At 40.1% G+C, this 21,109-nt stretch overlaps 1 protein-coding gene across 4 annotated transcripts; it reads right to left on the bottom strand.

Moving 5' to 3' along the window:
- Positions 1-689: 689 nt before the first annotated feature.
- MLF1 (myeloid leukemia factor 1) lies at positions 690-17,723 on the bottom strand. 4 transcript variants are annotated; one of them, XM_076341463.1, is made up of 8 exons: positions 17,649-17,723; positions 12,388-12,550; positions 9,326-9,370; positions 6,829-6,915; positions 5,824-5,952; positions 4,561-4,720; positions 3,820-3,952; positions 690-2,881 (listed from the first exon to the last, which is right to left on the bottom strand). In XM_076341463.1, the coding sequence occupies exons 1-8, from the start codon at positions 17,693-17,695 to the stop codon at positions 2,779-2,781; spliced, it is 867 nt and encodes a 288-aa protein (XP_076197578.1). In that variant the 5' UTR covers positions 17,696-17,723; the 3' UTR covers positions 690-2,778. The 4 variants fall into 4 exon arrangements, with proteins under 4 accessions (XP_076197578.1, XP_076197577.1, XP_076197580.1 ...); XM_076341462.1 differs by having other exon boundaries at positions 6,829-6,918; XM_076341465.1 differs by lacking the exon at positions 9,326-9,370.
- Between the last annotated feature and the right edge of the window lie 3,386 nt (positions 17,724-21,109).

Below are 21,109 nucleotides of genomic sequence, written 5' to 3' on the forward strand. Positions count from 1 at the left end.
CTAATTAGAAACAGCTAAAGAGCTGGGCTCCTCCTATGGCAGCACTGCATGAAAATGTAAAATAGAATCTCATGATATGCGAGGAGGATGGTGCGTGGAGCACCATTGATAACGCTTTGAATGCGGTGTTACAATAGCAAGAAAGTTTCAATTGAGTCAGCATTACAGATGTGCAAACAGAATATCCCAGCTTACGCCAGGTGAATTTGATGCAGTTACTCTGCACGACTTCCCTCTAGTAACTAAGCACCACAAAGAGAGAAGAAACTCTCACATTTGGTATCAAGAGCATGTGTATGGTAGTATGCTGTCCATTCTAACAGCTAAGGTGCAGGTCCAAGCTGAAGGAAGCTATAGTGTGTAGCTATATTCTCAAATATATATTAAAAAAATCCCCAGCTATTAGGATTACACCAGGAACAGTTAATCTTTCATACCAGAGAAGACTCCAAGAACCGTTCTGAAGCAGAGAAACAGCCTGGCCATTGCCATGCTCAGGTCCCACCCCCATCTGTTTCCTTCTAGCAAACTTTTTTTTTGTGGTAAATACATGTTTTCCTTTTGGAAACTGAGGGGCATACTTTCCCTCATTGCATTGCTGTTGGTGTCACATATAAGAATGTTTCAAAGCAGCCCAAAATAAACAATGCACAAGTCATTTTGTGGTGTAGAGTAAGCAAACAATAATGTAAATAATAAATAACTTTATTAAAGAATTAGAGTTTCAGATGTTTCTACGTAGAACAATTTCTTTTGTATTACATTTTAGAACATTGTTTTGGATAACAAAGTAATCTGTAATGAGTATTAGCCTCTTTCCACTATAATTTTAAAACCAAAGTATACTTGTTTTGTTGACTACATATATGTATCATGTTTTTTTTCAATTTCAGTAAAACATAGACAAAAATATAAGCTGTCAGATGAATACTATTTTCTGTTAAATAGCAGCATCTCAAATCAAAGATTTCTTCTGAAGTTACGACATGAAAAACTTTTCTGCTGTTTATTACTGGGAAATTTAAGTGACATACCTGGAAAATGCCTCCATGGCCTTACATTCTCAATGACATTAATTGCAAAATCAATGTTGTCTTCAGTGTATGGAAGATCAGGCCCTAGAGTTGTACTCTTACTTTTTAAGGAGAGTAAAAGCGTCCTTTAGATTCAGGGTTCTGGCAGACATCCAGCACGACTGTGGCATCACACTGTTTCAGCCTGTCCTTCCGTCAGAGGTTGCTACCCCCTTACCACCCCCTTACCTTGACTGCTTGTAGAATGGTTCAATAGCATAAACTTATTGCCGCTAGTATTTGCTCTAATTAATAGGAAGAGGCCGTTGCATTAAACAAGCAAAGAAACAATTCTTTCCCTTGTCAGAGTTCAACAAAAGTACTTTTGATTATTTTTGCACAATAATAAACATAGAATTAAATTATCTGGGGAATCTGCAGAAAGATATGATTTAAAGGCCGTTTCCTTTTTAGCCAAACAAGTATTAATCTTAGCTTACTAAACCTATTTTATCATAGAAATAGTGCCCTTTTTTAAGGCTACACTATAATGTTTTAGCCTTGAAATACATGCTATAGTGCTAATGCTGTAACATTACAGTCTACAGAAATTATGTACGCTACAACACAGGGCTCAATTCTGTGTAACAAAACAGCATAGGAACTTAACATTTCCAATAAAAAGACCTTTCCTGTTCTCAGTTGGCTTTCCTCTAGAACATCAGACTCTTAACCAAACAATAACGACAACGTCGAGGGAGATCAAGTGTTAGATTTAGGATCATTCTACATCCACTAAAACAGGACAAAAAAAGAATACAAACACATCTCATCTCAGCTGAGGGGGGAAATGGCTTCCTGTATGTAGGGCTCTTTTAGCTTTTTAGAACAGAAGAAATGGTGTAATCATTCATTATCCAGTTAAACTACTGCCTACTCAACCAATTTCTCCCACATTTTTCTGATGAATAACTAATAGTTACAGCTGAGTTTCTTAGGACACAGTGGTATTATTACAGAATAATTAAAAGCTACTACAGAGAATTTTCAAGAATGAAAAATAATGGGCCACCTTCAAAGGAAACACCAAGGATCAGAAATACAAAATTGACAGTCTAGGCACAGAAAATGAGATGCAAGTACAGCTTATGAACATAAGAACACTGATAAACTAAAATTTACTTGAAGTATTTGTCATTTCAGTATTCCTCGCATTTTTCTTCATGTTAAATCAAGGTGAATCTGGGGATTCTATAACAATTTAAAATATGATTTTAAAGATAGATATATATATATTGGCTATGGTGTATTCAAATTGCTATATCACCTAGAAAATTAGTAATTACTTTACCCACACAAAATAAAAAGAGAATTTACTTTCTGTGCAAGTTACAGAGTGTGGGAAAAAGTAGTTTCATTACCAGGCTTAATAAGAAGTCTGAGACTGGTGCAACTGTAGCACAAAAATCTTGCAAATCAAAGCATTATTTTTTTTTTTTAAACAGAATTAGTGATAATCCATTAAAGTGCTTTTAAGTGGAAAGTTGTTGGTTTTTTAATTTACTGAAACTAGATGGTTTAACCAAGGATCTGAAGTTTTAAAGAACATTCAGTTGTCAAAAGATCAGAGTAGCAAGGCACGCTAATACTTACTAAAACAAAAAACAGAGATTGGTCATATATATGTATACTTATATGAACATAAGCAATGCAGCACCATTATCTTCTCTGAAGAAACTCCATTCAAATGGAGAATGGAAGCAATTTATTTTTTGCTGCTTTTGATGGGGACATGTGTTCCTTTCACATTGAGATTCTCCACAGAAACTCTGGGCTCCCTGGAACCCGCTACTGCAAGTGGTTTCTCTCTGAAACAAACAACAAAAATCACAACATCATACGATATGGGGGTGGGGGAATATACATTTTGTTAATTACTTATGTAGAGGTATAGTTATTTTAGTTGTAAAACAGATTTGACTCTCTCTCCAAAACTACTTCCATTGTTACCACCAGAGTTGAACTGTTTCCTCATCTTGCACACCCGATGAGAAGAAAGGAACAGCTTAGTTTGAAAACTGAAATTGAAGGTAAAGTAGCCTCCGTAATAAACCTCTAGAACTGAAGAGGTGCCAGAGGGAAAGCACTCTGTGTAGTTTACAGAAAAGGAGTGTTTCCCTTCTGTAGCATTCGCTACCAAACATGCAACTTCCACTGAAACAATGACGATGACAGGGGGGCGCAGAACCCAAAGCTTGGTAGATAGCCATCTATGCAGGGGAGCTCCTGCATTTACAGATAAAGTCCTTACTCCTACACAGACTTCCTGATTTTAGGATTAGAAGAGGTCTCATTTGAAATCTAACCCTGAAGAGAGGGGTGTCTCTGTCTCCAACTATATGGAAGGTGCCCTTCCTTTTACCCAAGAGAACAGATCAACCTAGCCCTCAATAAGGATTATACCTTAATGCAACTAACCCAGTTTAATGACACTGGGAGCAGCTACAACAGTTGTACATACTTGAGCTACGAGCACTGGCATATTTCTCCAGAAAACACTCACCATTTTAGCCTATCAATACATTAAGTAATTTTCAAAGTCAAAAATACTGAATTTCTTCAAAATTGTTAACAAAATACTGCCTTAACACTGTTTATGGTGGCATCATGAGAAAAGGAGGAATAAAACATGCTATTTCTTCTCAGACTGCCAGTAAGCATTGTTTGTTCATTAACAGATTGCTTTAGAATTGGTTTTTCATTCTGCTGCTAGTATTTCCTTATTCTGGTAGGAAACGATTTGTACCTTCTTAATCCATCTTCCTTGGGTATGTGATGAATACTTCTGTATTTTGGAGCTTCTAAATTGCATCTAGTTCTAGATGGCTTGAACTTCATAATCTCTTTCTGCCACTCTTCATCAAAGGTCTGGGCCTCAGCTGAAAAACCATTTAAAGTTTACTTTTATTTTTAATAAATGCAAGCAAGATAGAAAAAGACATGTAACGAAAATTAGGTTTTTTGAACAGTGTTTTTTAACCTTGTGGTCCATGACTCTCCACATGGCCTGCAAACTATTTCTAGGGGATCTGTAAAAAACAACTAAAAGCTTACTGCCAGTAGGCTTACATTTGGAAGATAAAAATAAAAAACCTGAAAGTTACTGTGTTGTAAAAGTATATGCACATTTTAACTACACATCTCTTAAATACGTATTTTCTATTAGTCACAAACAAACACAGAGCAAATAGCAAAATTCTGTTAAAACTTTGTTTGAAACCACAAAATATTGTTAGAAGTACTTTCAAATATGAGCAGCTATTGTACAAGCAAACAGTACCAACTGCATTAGAACACAACATTTTCAAGTCTAACTGGTTACTTTAACTTAGGTTGTCCAAATTTATATCAACTAAGGAAACTTGATTTGCAGACTTAACACTTTCTGAAAAACAGTCCCTTTTAAGAGGTCTCAAGCTGGAACTTCAAAATTGGTATGTGAAACAACAGTGTAAAGCCCATTAGAGAACTGCATAAAAAGACATACCCTCATCCAGGTTGATGAATTCTTGGTTCATTTCTTCATCACCAGTCTTGCTGTTCTTTGACTTTTTAATGACATGGGCACGATCATGAATATGATGACCAATAGCCATTTTTTCCAGTCCACTTTCAGAATCCTTAAGTGCTTTTCTTGTCTCCTTAACCTGTACAAAAAAGGGAAATAAGTGTCCTTCCAACCAAAAAAAAAAAGTTAAAACATTTTTTTTTTTTAAATAAAATTTTCTTTCCCAAAGTTTTTATATCTTATTTTTGAAAAAGTTAGGTTTTACATGCTTTTCCAATTGTCTCATTTACTGTGTTGGCTGAAAATACACCAACAAAGCACAGGTGAAGTCCATTTTCTTTCTGCCAACAGACAGGAAGATTAAACAAGAACACCTAAAGCTTCTTAGGTAACATACATACTGGATATTCATTGTTGGAGGAGGGGGGGGAAGCCTAGTCTAAATATACTACATACAGACAAGTCTTCAACATTCTCCTGTTACTCTCCAACAGAACGAGTAACAGCCAATGCCAATATTCTCAGCACGAAGGGACAACTAATTACTAGGTTGTCATGTTGACTGGCTTGAAACCCAGGCAACCACTTATCACTGTGTTCATAGGTATATTATTAGAACCTTTTTGATAACTGAGTGTCTGTTTGAGCTTGAACATATCCCACAGCCAATCATGCTCAACGGCCTTTACTGCTCGCATATAGTCTTTCATGAACCTTGCTTCAGGGTTCAAATTCAAACTTCTTAGCAGAATTAGATGCAACAGCTGCAAGGAAGTCAATGAAAGGGCATCTTCATCTGAAGCGTTACGTAAGCATTTAAAAGTGCTTGAGTAAAAGGGATGATTTGAAGCCATGTTTTGCATAAATAGACTGCCTCTTGCTATCATATTTTAGACAGAATTTTAAATGTACAAGAAGAGGATTAATTATAGCAAAGAGAAAGACATTGGAGACAGCCTTGAAGAATCAGCTGTTCTGGCACTCAATTTTTCCAGTCTTTGATAGGCATACAATTTATTTAGAGGTATACTTAGAAGCATACAGATTACAAGGAAGAAAACAGCACTTTAGCTTAAGAAGCCTTTAAGATACAGCAATACTTAAACAGACATATATTTTTCTAAATTATAAGAGTAACTGTCTCCAGTAAAAAGAACCTGAAGGAAACTGTGGTTTGGTATAGATGAACTTAAATTCTGATAAATACATACCACCTTTTTGCTGCATCTCAGGACTACTTACACCTCCCGGAGCTGTGCGTGTCTGAGCTGAAGCTTGGAAAACTTTTGGTGGTTCATCCCCTATTTTGGAGTATGTCATCACAGAGGAGGAGCTGAATGTGTGTGCATCTGGATGGATGGATAGGTCATCCTACAAGCAATGTAGACTTCTTATTAAAAATAGTTGAAACTTGTGGATAATAGGTACTTACATTCCGAGACTATATTATTATGAAAAAGAATACCCCTCTGAAAAATTAACCCTCAGTCCTGGCACCATAGATACGGCCTGTTGGGAAGAGACCCGGGCATTTGATATGCCTACCCTCTTGTCCTAGCCTTGTCTGGCCACAGGTCTCCCTGTGCCAGGAAACACGACAAGTAAAAAGCATGGGCAGCAATAAGCAACTGCTCAAACGTTTGCCCTGGCGTAGTTTAGTTTAGTAATGAAGATATAACCTATACCATCAGTCTTGCCACGTACAGTATATAATAAGGTGTGTAAAGAGTTCAGGTGAAATAGGACTTGAGCCACAATGGTTATAAGCCATTTTACAAGGCCAGTAAAACACAGTAAATATACTCAGCAACACTTAATAGATATCAGTGTTATCTTCCAAGACTGTGAAGAAAGAAGAAAGAAGCAGCACTGAAAATAAAATCAGAAGAAAGTCTATATGTGGGGGGGGGCATTTAGGTGCTTGCAGTTGTTTTGTGTTTAAGTGTACAGTAACACTTTAAACTGCTTCTTCACTTAAGGTGTTAGCTCTGGCAACAGCCAGACACCAGATAGCTTACGGCAGTTCTAACCCCTAGAGAATCAAGCACACATTTAAAGTACTGTTGTTAGCAAATAATCAGTGACAGCATAGAGAATTATAACCACGATATAGTAAGAATTTTTTTTCCCCCAGACGATCTGCTTGAGACTAGTAACCTTTTTCTTGGCAGGACTTTCTAAGTAATATTTTAAGCAACTGTCATTCTCCAATACAATGTTTTGGAACAAATTTTAAAAAAAACTTACAAATTTTCTTTGCATTTCCAGCATACTGTTTCTCATATTTGACATCATCCTGTCCATTGCAAAAAAAGGTTCCCCAAAATCTGCATCCTGCTAAAAGACATTAAAATTAAAACAGTCTTCTGACTCTTCAAGTTCTGAAGCTGGTTTTTTTACATGCACTTTTTAATGCGAATCAGACCATCAAAAAGGTTTTCACAGACTGCAATTCATAGACATAGACAAGCCAAAATGCATCTTTTCAAATGAAAAACTGAAAGCTAGCATGGGGAGCTTGATTGTTCAAGTTGGAGATACTGGAAAGACAGAAGTGAAAGATTTGACGCTCAAATGTCAAAATAAGCTCATATTGTGGCCAATTTACAAGAACTACTTTCACATACCTTCTAACCTAACTAGCTTCTGCTGTAAGAAGTACTATATGACCCTCCATGCCTTATAATCTATTGGAAGATCAAATTATCTCTCTTATGCAAATCCCTTAATGCATATGGAATCACAATGAAAGTGCATCCCAGCAGACACAGCTGTTCCTCTGCAGAAGTAGCGTACATCTGTCATAAAAGGGCAGTGTGGAAAAAATCAGAGAACCGTAACTTGGTATTTTAATGGCAGCTTAATTACTTGATGCTATAGATCTATTCAACAAAACATTCATTCATTATTTTTACATGAAAGCAGAAGATCCGGTGTTGCACAAAGGATAGATACTAAGACAGGTTTACATGCACAGAACTTTATTAATAGGATCTGTAGCTGATGGCATATACTGACCATACTGATGAAAGCTACCTTTGGAAGAAAACAAAACAAAAAAAGAGAGAGACAGGGAGACAGAAAGTAGGGAAAGGGTGAACTCTCCCAACTGACCATCTGGGAAGACAGCAATGCTGTCCCAAATGAGCATCCTCCTCTGGGCTCCTCTCCAGTGCAGCAGGTGGTGATGGTAAAAATTATTTTCACCACGCCTTTTCTCTCCCTACTATGAACTTTTCCTCAGGACCTGTTCAGACTCCCTGCTGGGCTGCCTGGTTTCTGACACGAGCAGCTCTGGCTGGAGTACTCTAGTTAAGAGCAAACACCATACTGGTTGGTTGGTGAGCTTTTAAACACACACACACCTAGCTGTTTCCCAGGACAGGCGCTGTGCCACCACCATGCTCTGGTCCACAGGTGTGAGGCTGTGAGAAGAGCAGGGAAAACAGCTCCTGAGGGCTCTGCAAAACGCAGCAGCTTTGGCAAGAGGCAGGCTGATGGGTTGCACACAGCAGCCCTTCGCACTACTAAGGTGCTACAAAACACCAGGATGTTAATTACAATAGCAAACACCCCACATGCCTCCAACTACTCGAAACATATAGAATTAAATTTAAATAAATTCATTTAAATAGCTATGTATTTAAAAGTTTAAAAATAAAATCTGCAGTTTAAGCATAAAACTAAGTAAAATTCAAGTATAGAAAATCTTCAATTTGTTACTTGAGTAGCAAGAAATCTGAATCCTTAAGGGCTATCAAAACCTCTGGGCAATAATTATAGACAATTTACGGCATCAAATCATTGCAACTGTCAGTAACTCCAGAAAACTGCCTTTTACAGTTAGAAATCTGGACATTGAACCAATGACATTACATAGTTATCAGCTGTACCTATGGAATTACATGCCATAGATTGGGGTGGGGGGAGTAAAAGCATAACCTGTGCAGTTAATAGAAAAAGAACACTGGATAGCCAATACACTTTTTGCATACAGCAAGTTGCCAATTCGTGTTTCTGCAAAAGATAATTAAACAAGGAATAATTTAGATCTGAAAATTCAAAGACCCATGTTTATTTTTACCTGTTCTGCAAGTGAGAGCCACTCTCTAAGCTACCCGTTTTCAATCTGAAGACTCTTTAAAGCCTTCCAAAGGAAGCAAAAACGTCTGTGAGGGTCCTAACAACAAACTTGCTTTTCCTCGGGTACTTTTTACAGATCTTTTACAAGATATTCCAGACCCCCGACAAACTACAACTGAAAAACATTCCAAGCGCAGTTCCAGTGGAAATTCTGCCTCCAGAAGCTGGCCTGTCTTAGCTGTGACCAGTGCTACAGGTCTTAGAGGTATCACACCCACAAACACACTCCAAGCCACTAGCATCCGTCTACAGGCAGCACTCAAAGTTTGGAGTCTCTGTCCAGGGATTATTTCATTAATATCCATCAGAGATCAAGCACCAACAGATACATCGCTGAGTAGAAAAGCCAGCTGCTAAGTAGTAACCTTTCCAATCTTGGTATCAGCGTATTTAGTCTACCCTTGATTTTCATTTAATGAGGAGAAATAATAATAATAATAATAAAAAAATCTTTCTTGAATTCTATTGTTCCATATATCTAAACACCAACAAAAGCAGTTTGCAAGCACACTGAAACTAGCCTTTGTCCATGCTTTAGGTATGCAGACAGTATACACGTATTAGCAAGAGCTACAAGGATTATTGCTCCTGGGATACTAACCACTCTACCAAAGCCTGCAAAGGGCATGAGGGAGCAGCTTGTTGCCTGGAAGAAAAAGGACCAGTGTCTTTTAGTTATTGTACCTGTTATCAGACACAGCAGAAGTATCTAGTGCATTTTCATGTACTGCAGGTGATAGTAAACATTTCTGATCAAATAAAAAGTCACTCAAGAGGACGTTGGTAATTTATAGTGTGCTACGACAATATAATATGAAGTAGTCTCTGGCTATATAGAAGTAATATATTTATACTAATGGTATTGGAAAGTGATAGCTGTCACCACATTTAATAAGTCATATATGTATGTACTAGAAGCACTTAAACATTTGTATACCATAGCAACCTTTGTACTAAAATTATTTAAAACATGGCACAGTGCTTCAGACATGACCCACTTCTCTGAAAACACTTCATGCTAGTCATGCGATACAACCACTTCACTGAAAGTTGATTAAAATCAACAAATCAATAGTCCCCTTAATGTAAATTTATGTAATTAAATTTCAGAAGGCTGGCATACAATTTTAGAGCTTAAAAAATTAAGTGATACAGCTGACCTGTTCACAAGCACTCTTTATGTATTACAAGGGATTAATGTAAATAGATACTTCTTTAAAATATCCATACATTCCTTGCGATAAACAAAATGAAGTCTAACTTGTCAGCAGTTTCAAAGGTCATTGCAAAGAAGTTCTAAGTAAATCTATCATCATATACAGAACCACCCGAAGACAAATCCCCATGAGCAAATTATATTCTTCTGCAGTTGTATAAATAGACGTAGCTATAAACACCAGCAAATACAGTTCCTGTTTGACCAACTGATCTTGAATATCCCTATATGACAGGGCAATGAGATGCTGGAAAACAAATTGATGTTTCCAGGAAACCAAGATTGGAGAGTTATATAAAAGCCTACCTAAAGAAAGACTGGTTAGACAGAAGTACCAAACACTTCACAATAACTTTAAGTACCAAAGGAAGAAATTATCTGATTCTTGAATACCTTTATGAACTCTGTCAGATTGCAGTTCTGTCTAATATGTAGTGAGAGAATATATTTTTTTATATATATATCAAGTGCAAAAGGATATCCTCAGAAATAATAAAGTTGTTAGTCATAAAAAGTTTATAGACTCTTTGTTTTATAATACATGCTAAAAGCTGTTAAATAGTTGCCTAATATATAGGATAATCAGATATCCAAACAAAACCGAATGACAGTATCTCTTAAGATGTTTTACCCCATTCCTCCTGATCATATATCATATCCTTTCCTCCTCCTTCCCTCCCTCCAGAAGGCTAAAAACTGACACTGCAATCCTGCTTGAGAAAGGAAAAGCATTTTCAAATTTGAATGCTGTATTGACGCACATTGTGTTGTTGCAACAAATTCTGGCCCTTGTAAAGCAGTTTTAGGCATGCTCTAGTTTACTTAAAGATAGAATTACAATATCCGTAATCAGTATGGGTAATTTTAACAAAGTGTATTTCACATGGTAGTAAAGATATCCATCTTTTCCTACATAAAAATCTAATTAAGTGTTTGAATCATTTCTGGAGGGAAACCAGTAAAAGCAGTTTGAGACTACTACAAGGCTCAGATAATCAGTACTGAGTCTTCTGTGACATCTGACAACTCTTAGGTGAAACATGAGGAACACTAAAGAATACTGTAAAGATTTTAGCAGGTGTGGAATTCTTTCGTGCTTATGAAAATAATACAGCGCTCTTGCACCTTTAACTCCTTTCTGAAACCACAGATAAAGGTTTTCTATGCCTCACATTTATCCCTCACTGCCAAGAACAAGGTATACAAACCCCCAAGATATTAGGGTAAGGTTTGACATATTCTTTTTCTAAAGGAAAAAGAAGTCTGATCTGGTTTTAGGCATCTACTGAACCAAGGCCTAAGAATCTGCTTCAGCAGAGGAAAGATCATGCCCTAATTAGATCCAGCAACATCTATATTTGAAACTAAGTGGCAATGTATGAGCACGGAGGAAAGAATCTGACAGTTACCCTTTTGACTTGTAGGTGACAGTCCGTGTTTCAGCTATGTTTATTAAGCTCTAACTAGGTCTGAACAACCACCACCAAATCTGGCTGAGTTCCACAAGCCCTTGTAATCTGTTTTGTCTTCCAACTGTTTTTTTAAAATCAAATGTGATTCATTAAAGTAAGAGATCATTCAGCTGCAAAAATATTTAGCCTGTTGGAGGGAAAGGAACCAACTTCAAACGTATATCCTTTCTAAACACAGCAGTTAGATAAGGTTTAGCTACAGAAGCATAAGATATAATTGTCCTGCCTGCCCAGAGAGTTGAAGAGATACTTTATGTAAAACATAGATCATTGCCTCAGTTTCAGGTGGTAATTTACAGAAATACTAGATTTTGTATCAATTTCCCTGATCTTTAATTCTTACAGTCTTATATCTAGAGGAAACATTAAGAATCAGACCAAATACAGAATGTGAAGCCTTTATTCATAGTTGCAAAGTTGAAGCAGGGTTTAAAATATCTGTGTAGATACTATTTAGGTGGCTGAAACACAGGTTTGGCTTAAATCAAGCTTCAACATAAATAACTAGACACAAGATACTAAAGTGCAGAGTGAAGGCATTAACATATCAAGGTACCTTTTTAAGTCAAGTTAGCATAAAAAAAGGAACTAAGTGTTCAAAGAAGGCTCTGTCTTTGGACATTTGTAATGCCTTTCTGCAATAGAAACATTTAATACATAACATTTATTAAACCAAACATTTGATAAATGTGTTTAGTTTGTTTCATTAAATACAAATTTGTTATTAGTCCTAACAGAAACAAGTTTGTCAGTGTTAAGTAATAAATGCTTGAACAATAGGCCATTAAGGAACCAAGAGAGATATTATTCACATTTTACTCAGCGACGAAACAATCTGACCAAGGTTGCAATAGCTGAGCCAGGCCTCTGTTTCCACTGGACCAAATTTAACAGAAATGGACATGTGAAGCCAACTATATTACCAGTAAATGTAAATTCCATGTAGCAATCCTTAGAGATTAAGAAAATACTTACTCTGCGATTTCCTCCTAAAGCAACCTGAGAGTCCTGGCGTGCTCTTCGATCTACTGTTCTCTCCCCGCCATCTGTTATACCGAGAAATGGATCTCGTCCAAAAGGATCAGAAAAGCTTCTCATCATCTGCCGCATATATTCATGGTGTGCAGCAAAAGGATCGCTGAAAAAGAGATATTCCACATAGAAAGTCATTGGGTTTTATTCCAAGCTATGTAAAATGGCTCTGAAATTTTTAAAACTCAATTTTTAAAATCATTCCATATGGTTCTTTATTTTAATAGGACCCAACTAGGCAATCGCCTGTTCCTCACAAACTCTCACTTCTTTCACTTTTCTTCTCATCTTGCAGGTTGGTTGGGTGTTTTAGTTCTTTTATCTTCTCAGCTGCCTTCATTGCTCTCCTGTGCTCTTGGGTGTCTGTATTGCTTTTTCTCCAAAAATATTCCATCCTTTGCAGCCATCTTTCACTCCAGTTTATGTTTACTATCTGCCAGAAACTATAAAACTGACCTATATTTATCACTACTTCTACCTCCAACCCCCTGATATTAAAAGAATTATTTTTTCCCCCCTCTCCTTTTTTCACTTTCATCTTCCAAAGCTTAGCACAGTACTACTCACTGCACTCATCAGTGTCCCAATAGATTTCCCCCCCTCACCTCTCAAATTTATTTTGCTGGCCACTCCCATTCTACTTTTCATCTTCCTTGACCCACATGCTCAAAAATGTATACCATCCTCTAAATTCAAGCCAGCTCCATCTCCTTTAGCCACCCACTACTGCATCTTTGCCTTCCTTTTCTCTGCTTAGGAAGAAAGTTTCTTACTGGCTTTTTGCTTTCCTGATAGTTTTCCCCCTCCTCTCTCCTCTTTCTAAACACTCAACCTCTGTTTCCAAAAACCTACAGAACCCCACCAGTAATTCCAAAGCATGGCTTGCAGGTAAAACATTGCTAAAGTTGCTCTCCATTATTACTTAATTCTTTGCATTCTCTGATTTGGCCAAGAACTAAAGATTTCAGATTTAGGCCAAAAGAGGAGCAAAATTTATTGTGCTTCTGACAAAAATAATATGATCAGTACTGTTGCCTGTGGTCCAAGGCTACAAATTATTATTTCACACAAAAAGCATACTTCATTTCCTCTCTTCATCACCAGTCTAATTTTCCCTTTTGCTACTCCGCTGAAAGCCACTTTATTAACGTTAACAGTCATTTCCCAGGTATGTTTACTTAGACTTAATAGCACCTCATCTTCCTCCCTATCAATTTCCTGGCACTCCCCAGACACCTCACACCCTCATTCTCTCCAGGGCACTGCAACCTTTCCCATCACATCTCATATGCCTCCACGAAGAATAGCTTCAGGTTGTTCCTCTGACTACTTCAATACCCAATCATCTCTTGAAAGTCTCCTGAACAGTTTTTCTATTCTCCCCACCCCTTATCTCCAGTCCCATGAAAACTAGTTTCCACACCACATGGCCACTTTGATCTCTTCACTTTGTACTGTCTCTTCTTGTGTTGAAGTTCCATTTATTTTTTTTCTTCTTAAGTGAAAAATAAATAAGGTTACAAATATAACACTGGATTAATTTTCAAACAAAATTTTTTAACACAACAATATCCCTTTAAGCTACACACATACTTAACTCACTCCAGCGACCTTTACAGTTTAGAAGTAGTTTTGCCATTGTCATTAAGCAGACCCTAATCTACCCCACTCACGTGACAGCTAGCTTTAACTTCAGTCCTAATGTGATAAGCAGCATGCACACAGCACGTGTCCCCTCACTTTTCACAGGATGAAGAACAGATGGAAAAAGTCACTGCACAAGCCAAGATGAAGGACGCACACAAGCACTACCACGGTATACGCATACTTCCATCAAATCTATTTTGACACCACAAACTTCAGATAGGTTTGGTTATCAAAACACAAATAAATATGAACTGTATTCCATCAGTAACTTATGCATAACAAAATTTCTTCCCAGTCCCTTACAATTCAAAAGAAGTAGGACACTCATGTTATCTACAACACATCATAAGCAAAATAAGATTCCATAGATTTAATGTAGATAAGAAAAATTGGTTTAATTTAGTGTGTTTAACATGCTGTAATACATCTCACCTGACATAAAATAATGCTTCATACCTTGTGAAATTGTCCTTCTTGCCTTACTGCAATTTCTCTGGCACCTTCTCTTGGCCATTCACCCTCCACTACCTCTATTTGATACACTTAGACCTGCATCTAAAACTGTGGGGTTTTGTTGTTGCTTTTTAAAAAAATGAAAGGTCTATGAAACAATTTAGAAATACAGCTTCTTACTATCAGAGACAGGGAAGTAAGATATATACTGTGGAGCGATAGATTTAAGAACAAAAGTGAAGTCTCCCAATTCCCTAGGGACATTTTAGGGAGCCATTCATAAAAAGATCTAGTGTTGTCAAGCCTCAAAAGAAATACTACAATTTCAGTATGCTCTGGAGTAGGGCAAAAAAACACGGAAAGTCAACAGAGGCAAGGCTTCCAAGGAATTAAACCTACCACCTTGATGGCTCTGATGACCGAAACTCAAACTATAACTACAAAAGGAGTACATCACCCTCACAAAATATATATATATAAAAATATATATATAAAAAAATATATATATAAGTATATTAATATATATATTAAACAAGTCAAAGTCTCTCCAGTAGAGGATGCAAGATCTTAAGTTCTTTGTTCAAATCACAGATTTGATAGGATGGCAACAGGTGGAGAGCACCCTAGTTTAATTACCACTGATCACATCTGACAAAATCTGACTTTTTTTTTTGGGGGGGGGGGGGGGGGGGGGAGATACTTTTGATGAGACAGACATGATTTCTGCACACTTTGCACTATTATACCGTAAAGGTGATGGGGAAAAAGAAAGTGGGTTCTATAAGGGTTTTGCACACAGAATTTGTGCCCTTCACATGTTAAGCACCATAAGTTATTTTCAAAATTAAGTTCTGAATGGAAACAAATGGTTTGTACATTTGTTGTCCACATATGCAAGTAAGGATTTTTACTAAGATGCATCTCGCTTGATAAGTTCTCATATGATTCAGGCTTAAGCTCCAAAGTTTAAGGCTCTTATGTTCCAGCTGAAATCCTTTACAGTGTTACAGTAGAAGTACAATGTTACTCCTTACTTCAGTGTTTGTTTCTGGTCAGTTGAAAATCAGCGTCCTAGAACAATAAATTCAGTTTATTATTTTTGAAAACTGTACTTCATATTAGATGCACTTTTTTTTTTTAATTTGGAAGTTATGTAAGCCTGAAGTTACAAAATCACACTGGAGATAACACCTGGAACAATAAAACAAAAGCTGTGTATTGGTAAATTAAAAACAGATGCCAACTGCACTTGGCAGAGGAGACACAACTTCTGCACCTGTCCAAGCTATTAGGGATGAAACTCAGCTGGGCCAGGGCAGCACTTTGACTGACAGACTGGTGCTTCCCCAGGACAGCTGCTCACAGATGGGAGACATTTCTTTTAACCCAGGCACTATTTCCAGTTCAGCAGTCAAAATCTCTCCTTGTGAGGCAACGGAAGCCTATTATTACACTATTTTGGAAGCTAATCTTATCTGAAGTAATAAGCTCATTTTCTTAACTATATGCAAAACAGATTTACAGGGACAGTGCCAAGAAAATGAATCTCAATATCAATCTCTCTCATCTCTTTCACACACACTCATTTCCTCTATCTTCTGTAATCTTTTTTTCACCAATTTTAAACTGCATCAGTGGCTACAATAAAAATGCATAAATAAAATGAATAAATAAGAGAAGAGCAACTGATACTTCAAAAGCATGCTACAAATTACTACAAACAAGACTTAATTTCCATTATTATTTTAATTTCATGCAGAGGATTTGCATAGTGAAGTTTTCTGCACAGTGTATCCTGCATATAACTGATGAGTTGTTATAATAGCACGCATATTCCTAGAAACCATGTGTACTAATCCATCTTGCACAGCTTTAGAAACTATCCCACTGCTAGGAACGTGCTTTTGCAGCTAATCAGTAGAGATTCTCCTTTAAGAGGTACAAACTCAATCGCAGCTAGAATATCCTGTAACTAAGGGATACAGTCAACAAACCCACATCACAAGGCCTGATGTGTTATGCTTCCTCATCCACCCACCGGCATTACCCCTTATCTTTGCTTGTAATTAAGCTCCACACAGTAAGTACCACGTCTTCAGAAAAACTAAATCATTCAGGCTCCTCCAAGTTCTCTGATCCCATTCTTACCCAGTACAGATTACAGTTTCTGACAAAAGACATAAATTGGGACCAGACTAGATACTTCAGCAGTTTGGGCTATCCCAGCACTCTAGGGGAGCATTTGCACGACACACTACTTAGATTTAGGTTCCAATGGCAAATGAAGATTCCCACGGGAAATAAACTGACTTCAGAGTTTCATACATAGACATACTCTACTCCTAGCGCTACCATTGTGCCCATGGTATAGAAACAAAAAAAACCCCACATTTGCTGAGCTAAAGCATCAACATTCACTCGGAAATCAGTACAAGGAGACAGTCGGCTTGCCTTTATTGATCTCACACACACGTTTGCAGCTTTAATGCAAGAACATCTGGTGGTATCTTTAGCGTATGCATCGACAACAGGAGCTCAGAAACAGTCTATAGCAAAAAATCCCAAATAAATCCAGAAAAGCCAGAACATCCAGCACCTGTCCGCTTTATAAAACACTGAAGAAAAAACAAAATCAAGAAACTCAAACCAATGGAGGTGAAGATTTCTTCTCAGTCGATGTCACTACGCAATTATGATTAAGCTCTTCACTGCGCTGTGAGACAGCAGAAATTACAAGCATCGCTGAAGAGGGGAGTAAAAGACTCTGGTATTTAAAATCACTGGCAACAACCTAACCCCTACACAGTTTTAAAGGGCACTCCGCACGTTCGTTTGTTTCACGTAACTAGAGGAGCACGGCTGCGACCCACACCGGCGGTTAACCCCGCACGGGCACGCATCCTCCAGGGCGACAAGAACCTCGAAGCGCTTCTTCAGGCGGCGGCCGGAGAGCGCGGCGGCTTCCCCGTCACCTCAGACCTACCCCGGCCGACCCCTCGTAGCACACCCCGCCCCCCCCCCCAGCGCTGGGGCCCCAGGGGCCGCCGCCCGCCAGCCCGACCCGGCTCCCCGGGGCACAGGAGGGCCCCGACCGGGCCCCTCACCGAAAGAAGGGGTCCTCCTCGAAGCAGCGCCCCAGGCCCCCGAACATGGCTGCGGCTCCCCGCGGGTGTGATGCCGGCCAGCCCCGCCGGCCCCTCACGGCGGCGCCCCCTTCCCCACGTGACACCTCCCAGCGCCGCCACTGGCCGCCGCGACCGTGACGAGCCGAGCGGGGCGGGGCTCGGCTGGGGCCGCCGTTGCCGCGGCAACTGGCGCCGCCGCGCGGCCCCGCTCCAGAAGGTTCGGGCCGGGGCCCAGCGCAGGGCCCCGGGGGAAGCGGGGAGCAGCCCCACGCGTGGAGCCCCACGCTGCTCCTCGGGCTGCCTCTCCCGAATCCCCGTTTTGCCCGGCGAGGCCGCGGGGTCCGGCCCGGCCCGGCTTGGGGGAGGGTGCAGGCCCCGGCGAGGAGCAGGCCCGGCCTTCACCCCAGCCCCTGTCAGGCGTTTGCGGGTCGGTGCTGTCGGCACGGCTCAGGCCGCTGCCCTGTACATAGCAATTTTTAAAATAATTGTATTTTTTCCAGTAGGTGGCAGTAAAATAAAGCGACCGTGTTGTACCAGGCGGGCTGCATCCCCTTTCCCAGCGGCTGGAAACCAGGCGTTTGCCTGAGCGGGAGCCTTTGGGCGAGCAGTGGCACCCCAGTGGAAAGCATCAACGGCCTGCGCTAAAAGCTGCCATAAATAACTGTTCCCGCAAAATATAGCAATGAGGGAAAAACTGAGGCCGGGATGGAGTAAGGATATTTGACCGCAGTTGCTGCTCTGGCTGCAGGTGGCCATCGCAGCCGTTTGTGGACCAGGATTACCTTTCACTCCACACCAGCTAAGCACTCACAAGGCATATCCGATTTCTAAGGCTCTACGGTAGTTGCCTTCTGGCCAGCAGTTCATTTTGTATTGCTTAACACTACTGGCTTTGGGAGTGAGGCTGGTTAGGATTACTGGTTAAACAGAAAGAGAAAAAGAGCTGTTTGTCTTCTTGGCAGGAAGAAGCAGTCCCATGGCCAGCTGTAAAGGAGAAACCCCTCAGCAAACCCTGTCGCTGGGCATGGTCATCAGAGGAAGGTTTCAGTAAAAGAATGGAGCAAATACATGGGGAGTGTTATCGAGGTTTCCTGAAGAGCGAAGTGGTTGTGAACACGTAGGGGTGTGTATAAGAACTGTGCTGATATATAAACTTACTTCTGAAGGAGGGCAGTTTGAAGGAACTAGAGGTATAGGAATCTCACCTTCATTCTTCATAAAATGGGAGAGTTGTGGAGAGAAATGTTTATGTGTTTGGAAAAATTCTCCTGGTCTAGATGGCAAAGTTTCTCAGAGCTGTGGGCCTGGGGGTTGTTTCCTCTCTCGCATCTCCTGTTGAGAGGCAAGTGAAGGCTCTTCCCTCCTCTCCTCACATCTCTTTCAATATCCCAGTTTTTAGGGGAAAGATAGAAAATGTGCCCCGAATAACCAGGTGGGATTAGAGAGCATCAGAGTATTTATATGGCAGTCATGGAAGTAGACCCTTCCTTCCACTAAGATCCATCATGCTGCAGAAGCAGCTCTGCTGGTATTTGGCCCAAAGTGGAAAGCCGACATAAAAGATGAATGAACTGAGCCTGCAATATTTTTGAAAAATACTGTAATCGGGTGAACATTGATTTTGCTGTCTACTGATGTAGACTTCCCTTTAGATCCTAGCAAGTGGAGATATTGCAGCCTTAAGATGCACTCCAAGTCTGAGCAGTTGTTACAGTGAAAACGTTTATACTGACTGACTGGTGGGCAGGGAAGCATGACAGAAAAAGGGTTGCCCATTGATTATCCAGGTGAAGTCTGTGAACTGTTTGTACATTTCTGATGAAAGATTAGCAAATAAAACAAATCAGGCGGTAGTCATGGAAGTGAACTCTGCCGCTGTGGGGCTTTTTATAACGAAATCTTGTGCCAGTTATGATGTTATCAAAGAACTTTTTTATTGCTCAGAGGCAGAATTCAAGCTTTGTTTCAAACTGCACACAAAAATATTACCAACGTTGTAGTAATATCATCCTTTGCACTCTAGTTAGTCTTTCAATCCACAGATTTTAAAGCTCTTTAAAACTCCTCTGAAGCTAGAGTGTATTGATACTAGGAATGTAATATGCAGTAGCTTTACCATAGTGATTAGGACATATGCAGTGCTCATTTATTAATTACTTGTAATTATATTTTGATTAATAGACAGATGCCCTGGATCAATTTGTTTTTTGCTATTATAGCAGTTCATTCTAAGACCAGGTGACCCGCCTAGTGGACGAGGGAAAGGCTGTGGATGTGGTCTACCTGGACTTCAGTAAAGCCTTTGACACCGTCTCCCACAGCATTCTCCTAGAGAAGCTGGCGGCTCACGGCTTAGACAGGTGTACTCTGCGCTGGGTAAAACACTGGCTGGGCGGCCGGGCCCAGAGAGTTGTGGTGAATGGAGTTACATCCAGTTGGCAGCCGGTCACGAGCGGTGTTCCCCAGGGCTCAGTTTTGGGGCCGGTCTTGTTCAATATCTTTATCAATGACCTGGATGAGGAGATCGAGTGCACCCTCAGTAAGTTTGCAGACGACACCAAGTTGGGTGGGAGTGTTGATCTGCTCAAGGGTAGGAAGGCCCTGCAGAGGGACCTGGACAGGCTGGATCGATGGGCCCAGGCCAACTGTATGAGATTCAACAAGGCCAAGTGCTGGGTCCTGCACTTCGGCCACAACAACCCCATGCAGCGCTACAGGCTTGGGGAAGAGTGGCTGGAAAGCTGCCTGTTGGAAAAGGACCTGGGGGTGTTGGTCGACAGCCGGCTGAACATGAGCCGGCAGTGTGCCCAGGTGGCCAAGAAGGCCAATAGCATCCTGGCCTGTATCAGAACTAGTGTGGCCAGCAGGAGTAGGGAAGTGATCGTGCCCCTGTACTCGGCACTGGTGAGGCCGCACCTCGAATACTGTGTTCAGTTTTGGGCCCCTCACTACAAGAAGGACGTTGAGGTGCTGGAGCGTGTCCAGAGAAGGGCAACGAGGCTGGTGAAGTGTCTGGAGAACAAGTCCTTATTGAGGAGCGGCTGAGGGAACTGGGGTTGTTTAGGCTGGAGAAGAGGAGACTGAGGGGAGACCTCATCGCTCTCTACAACTACCTGAAAGGAGGTTGTAGCGAGGTGGGTGTCGGTCTCTTCTCCCAAGTAACAAGCGATAGGACGAGAGGAAATGGCCTCAAGTTGCACCAGGGGAGGTTTAGATTGAACGTGAGGAAAAATGTCTTTACTGAAAGAGTGGTTAAATGTTGGAACAGGCTGCCCAGGGAAGTGGTTGAGTCCCCATCCCTGGAGGTATTTAAAAGACGTGTAGATGAGGCGCTTAGGGACATGGTTTAGTGGGCATGGTGGTGTTGGGTTGATGGTTGGACTCAATGATCTTAGAGGTCTTTTCCAACCCTAATGATTCTATGATTCTATGATTAATAT

This window comes from Aptenodytes patagonicus, chromosome 6 (genome assembly GCF_965638725.1).
Source record: "Aptenodytes patagonicus chromosome 6, bAptPat1.pri.cur, whole genome shotgun sequence".
In the NCBI taxonomy this organism is placed as follows: domain Eukaryota; kingdom Metazoa; phylum Chordata; class Aves; order Sphenisciformes; family Spheniscidae; genus Aptenodytes; species Aptenodytes patagonicus.

What these genes read in the sequence shown, in the direction of transcription:
- MLF1 (XM_076341462.1), bottom strand. Translation starts at nt 17,695, where the DNA reads ATGTTCGGGGGCCTGGGGCGCTGCTTCGAGGAGGACCCCTTCTTTCG. An exon ending in CACGCACAGCTCCGGGAGGT is followed by an intron (nt 4,721 to 5,823) that starts GTAAGTAGTCCT and finishes TTTTTTGTACAG; the next exon opens with GTTAAGGAGACAAGAAAAGC. An exon ending in ATTCATCAACCTGGATGAGG is followed by an intron (nt 3,953 to 4,560) that starts GTATGTCTTTTT and finishes ATGGTTTTTCAG; the next exon opens with CTGAGGCCCAGACCTTTGAT.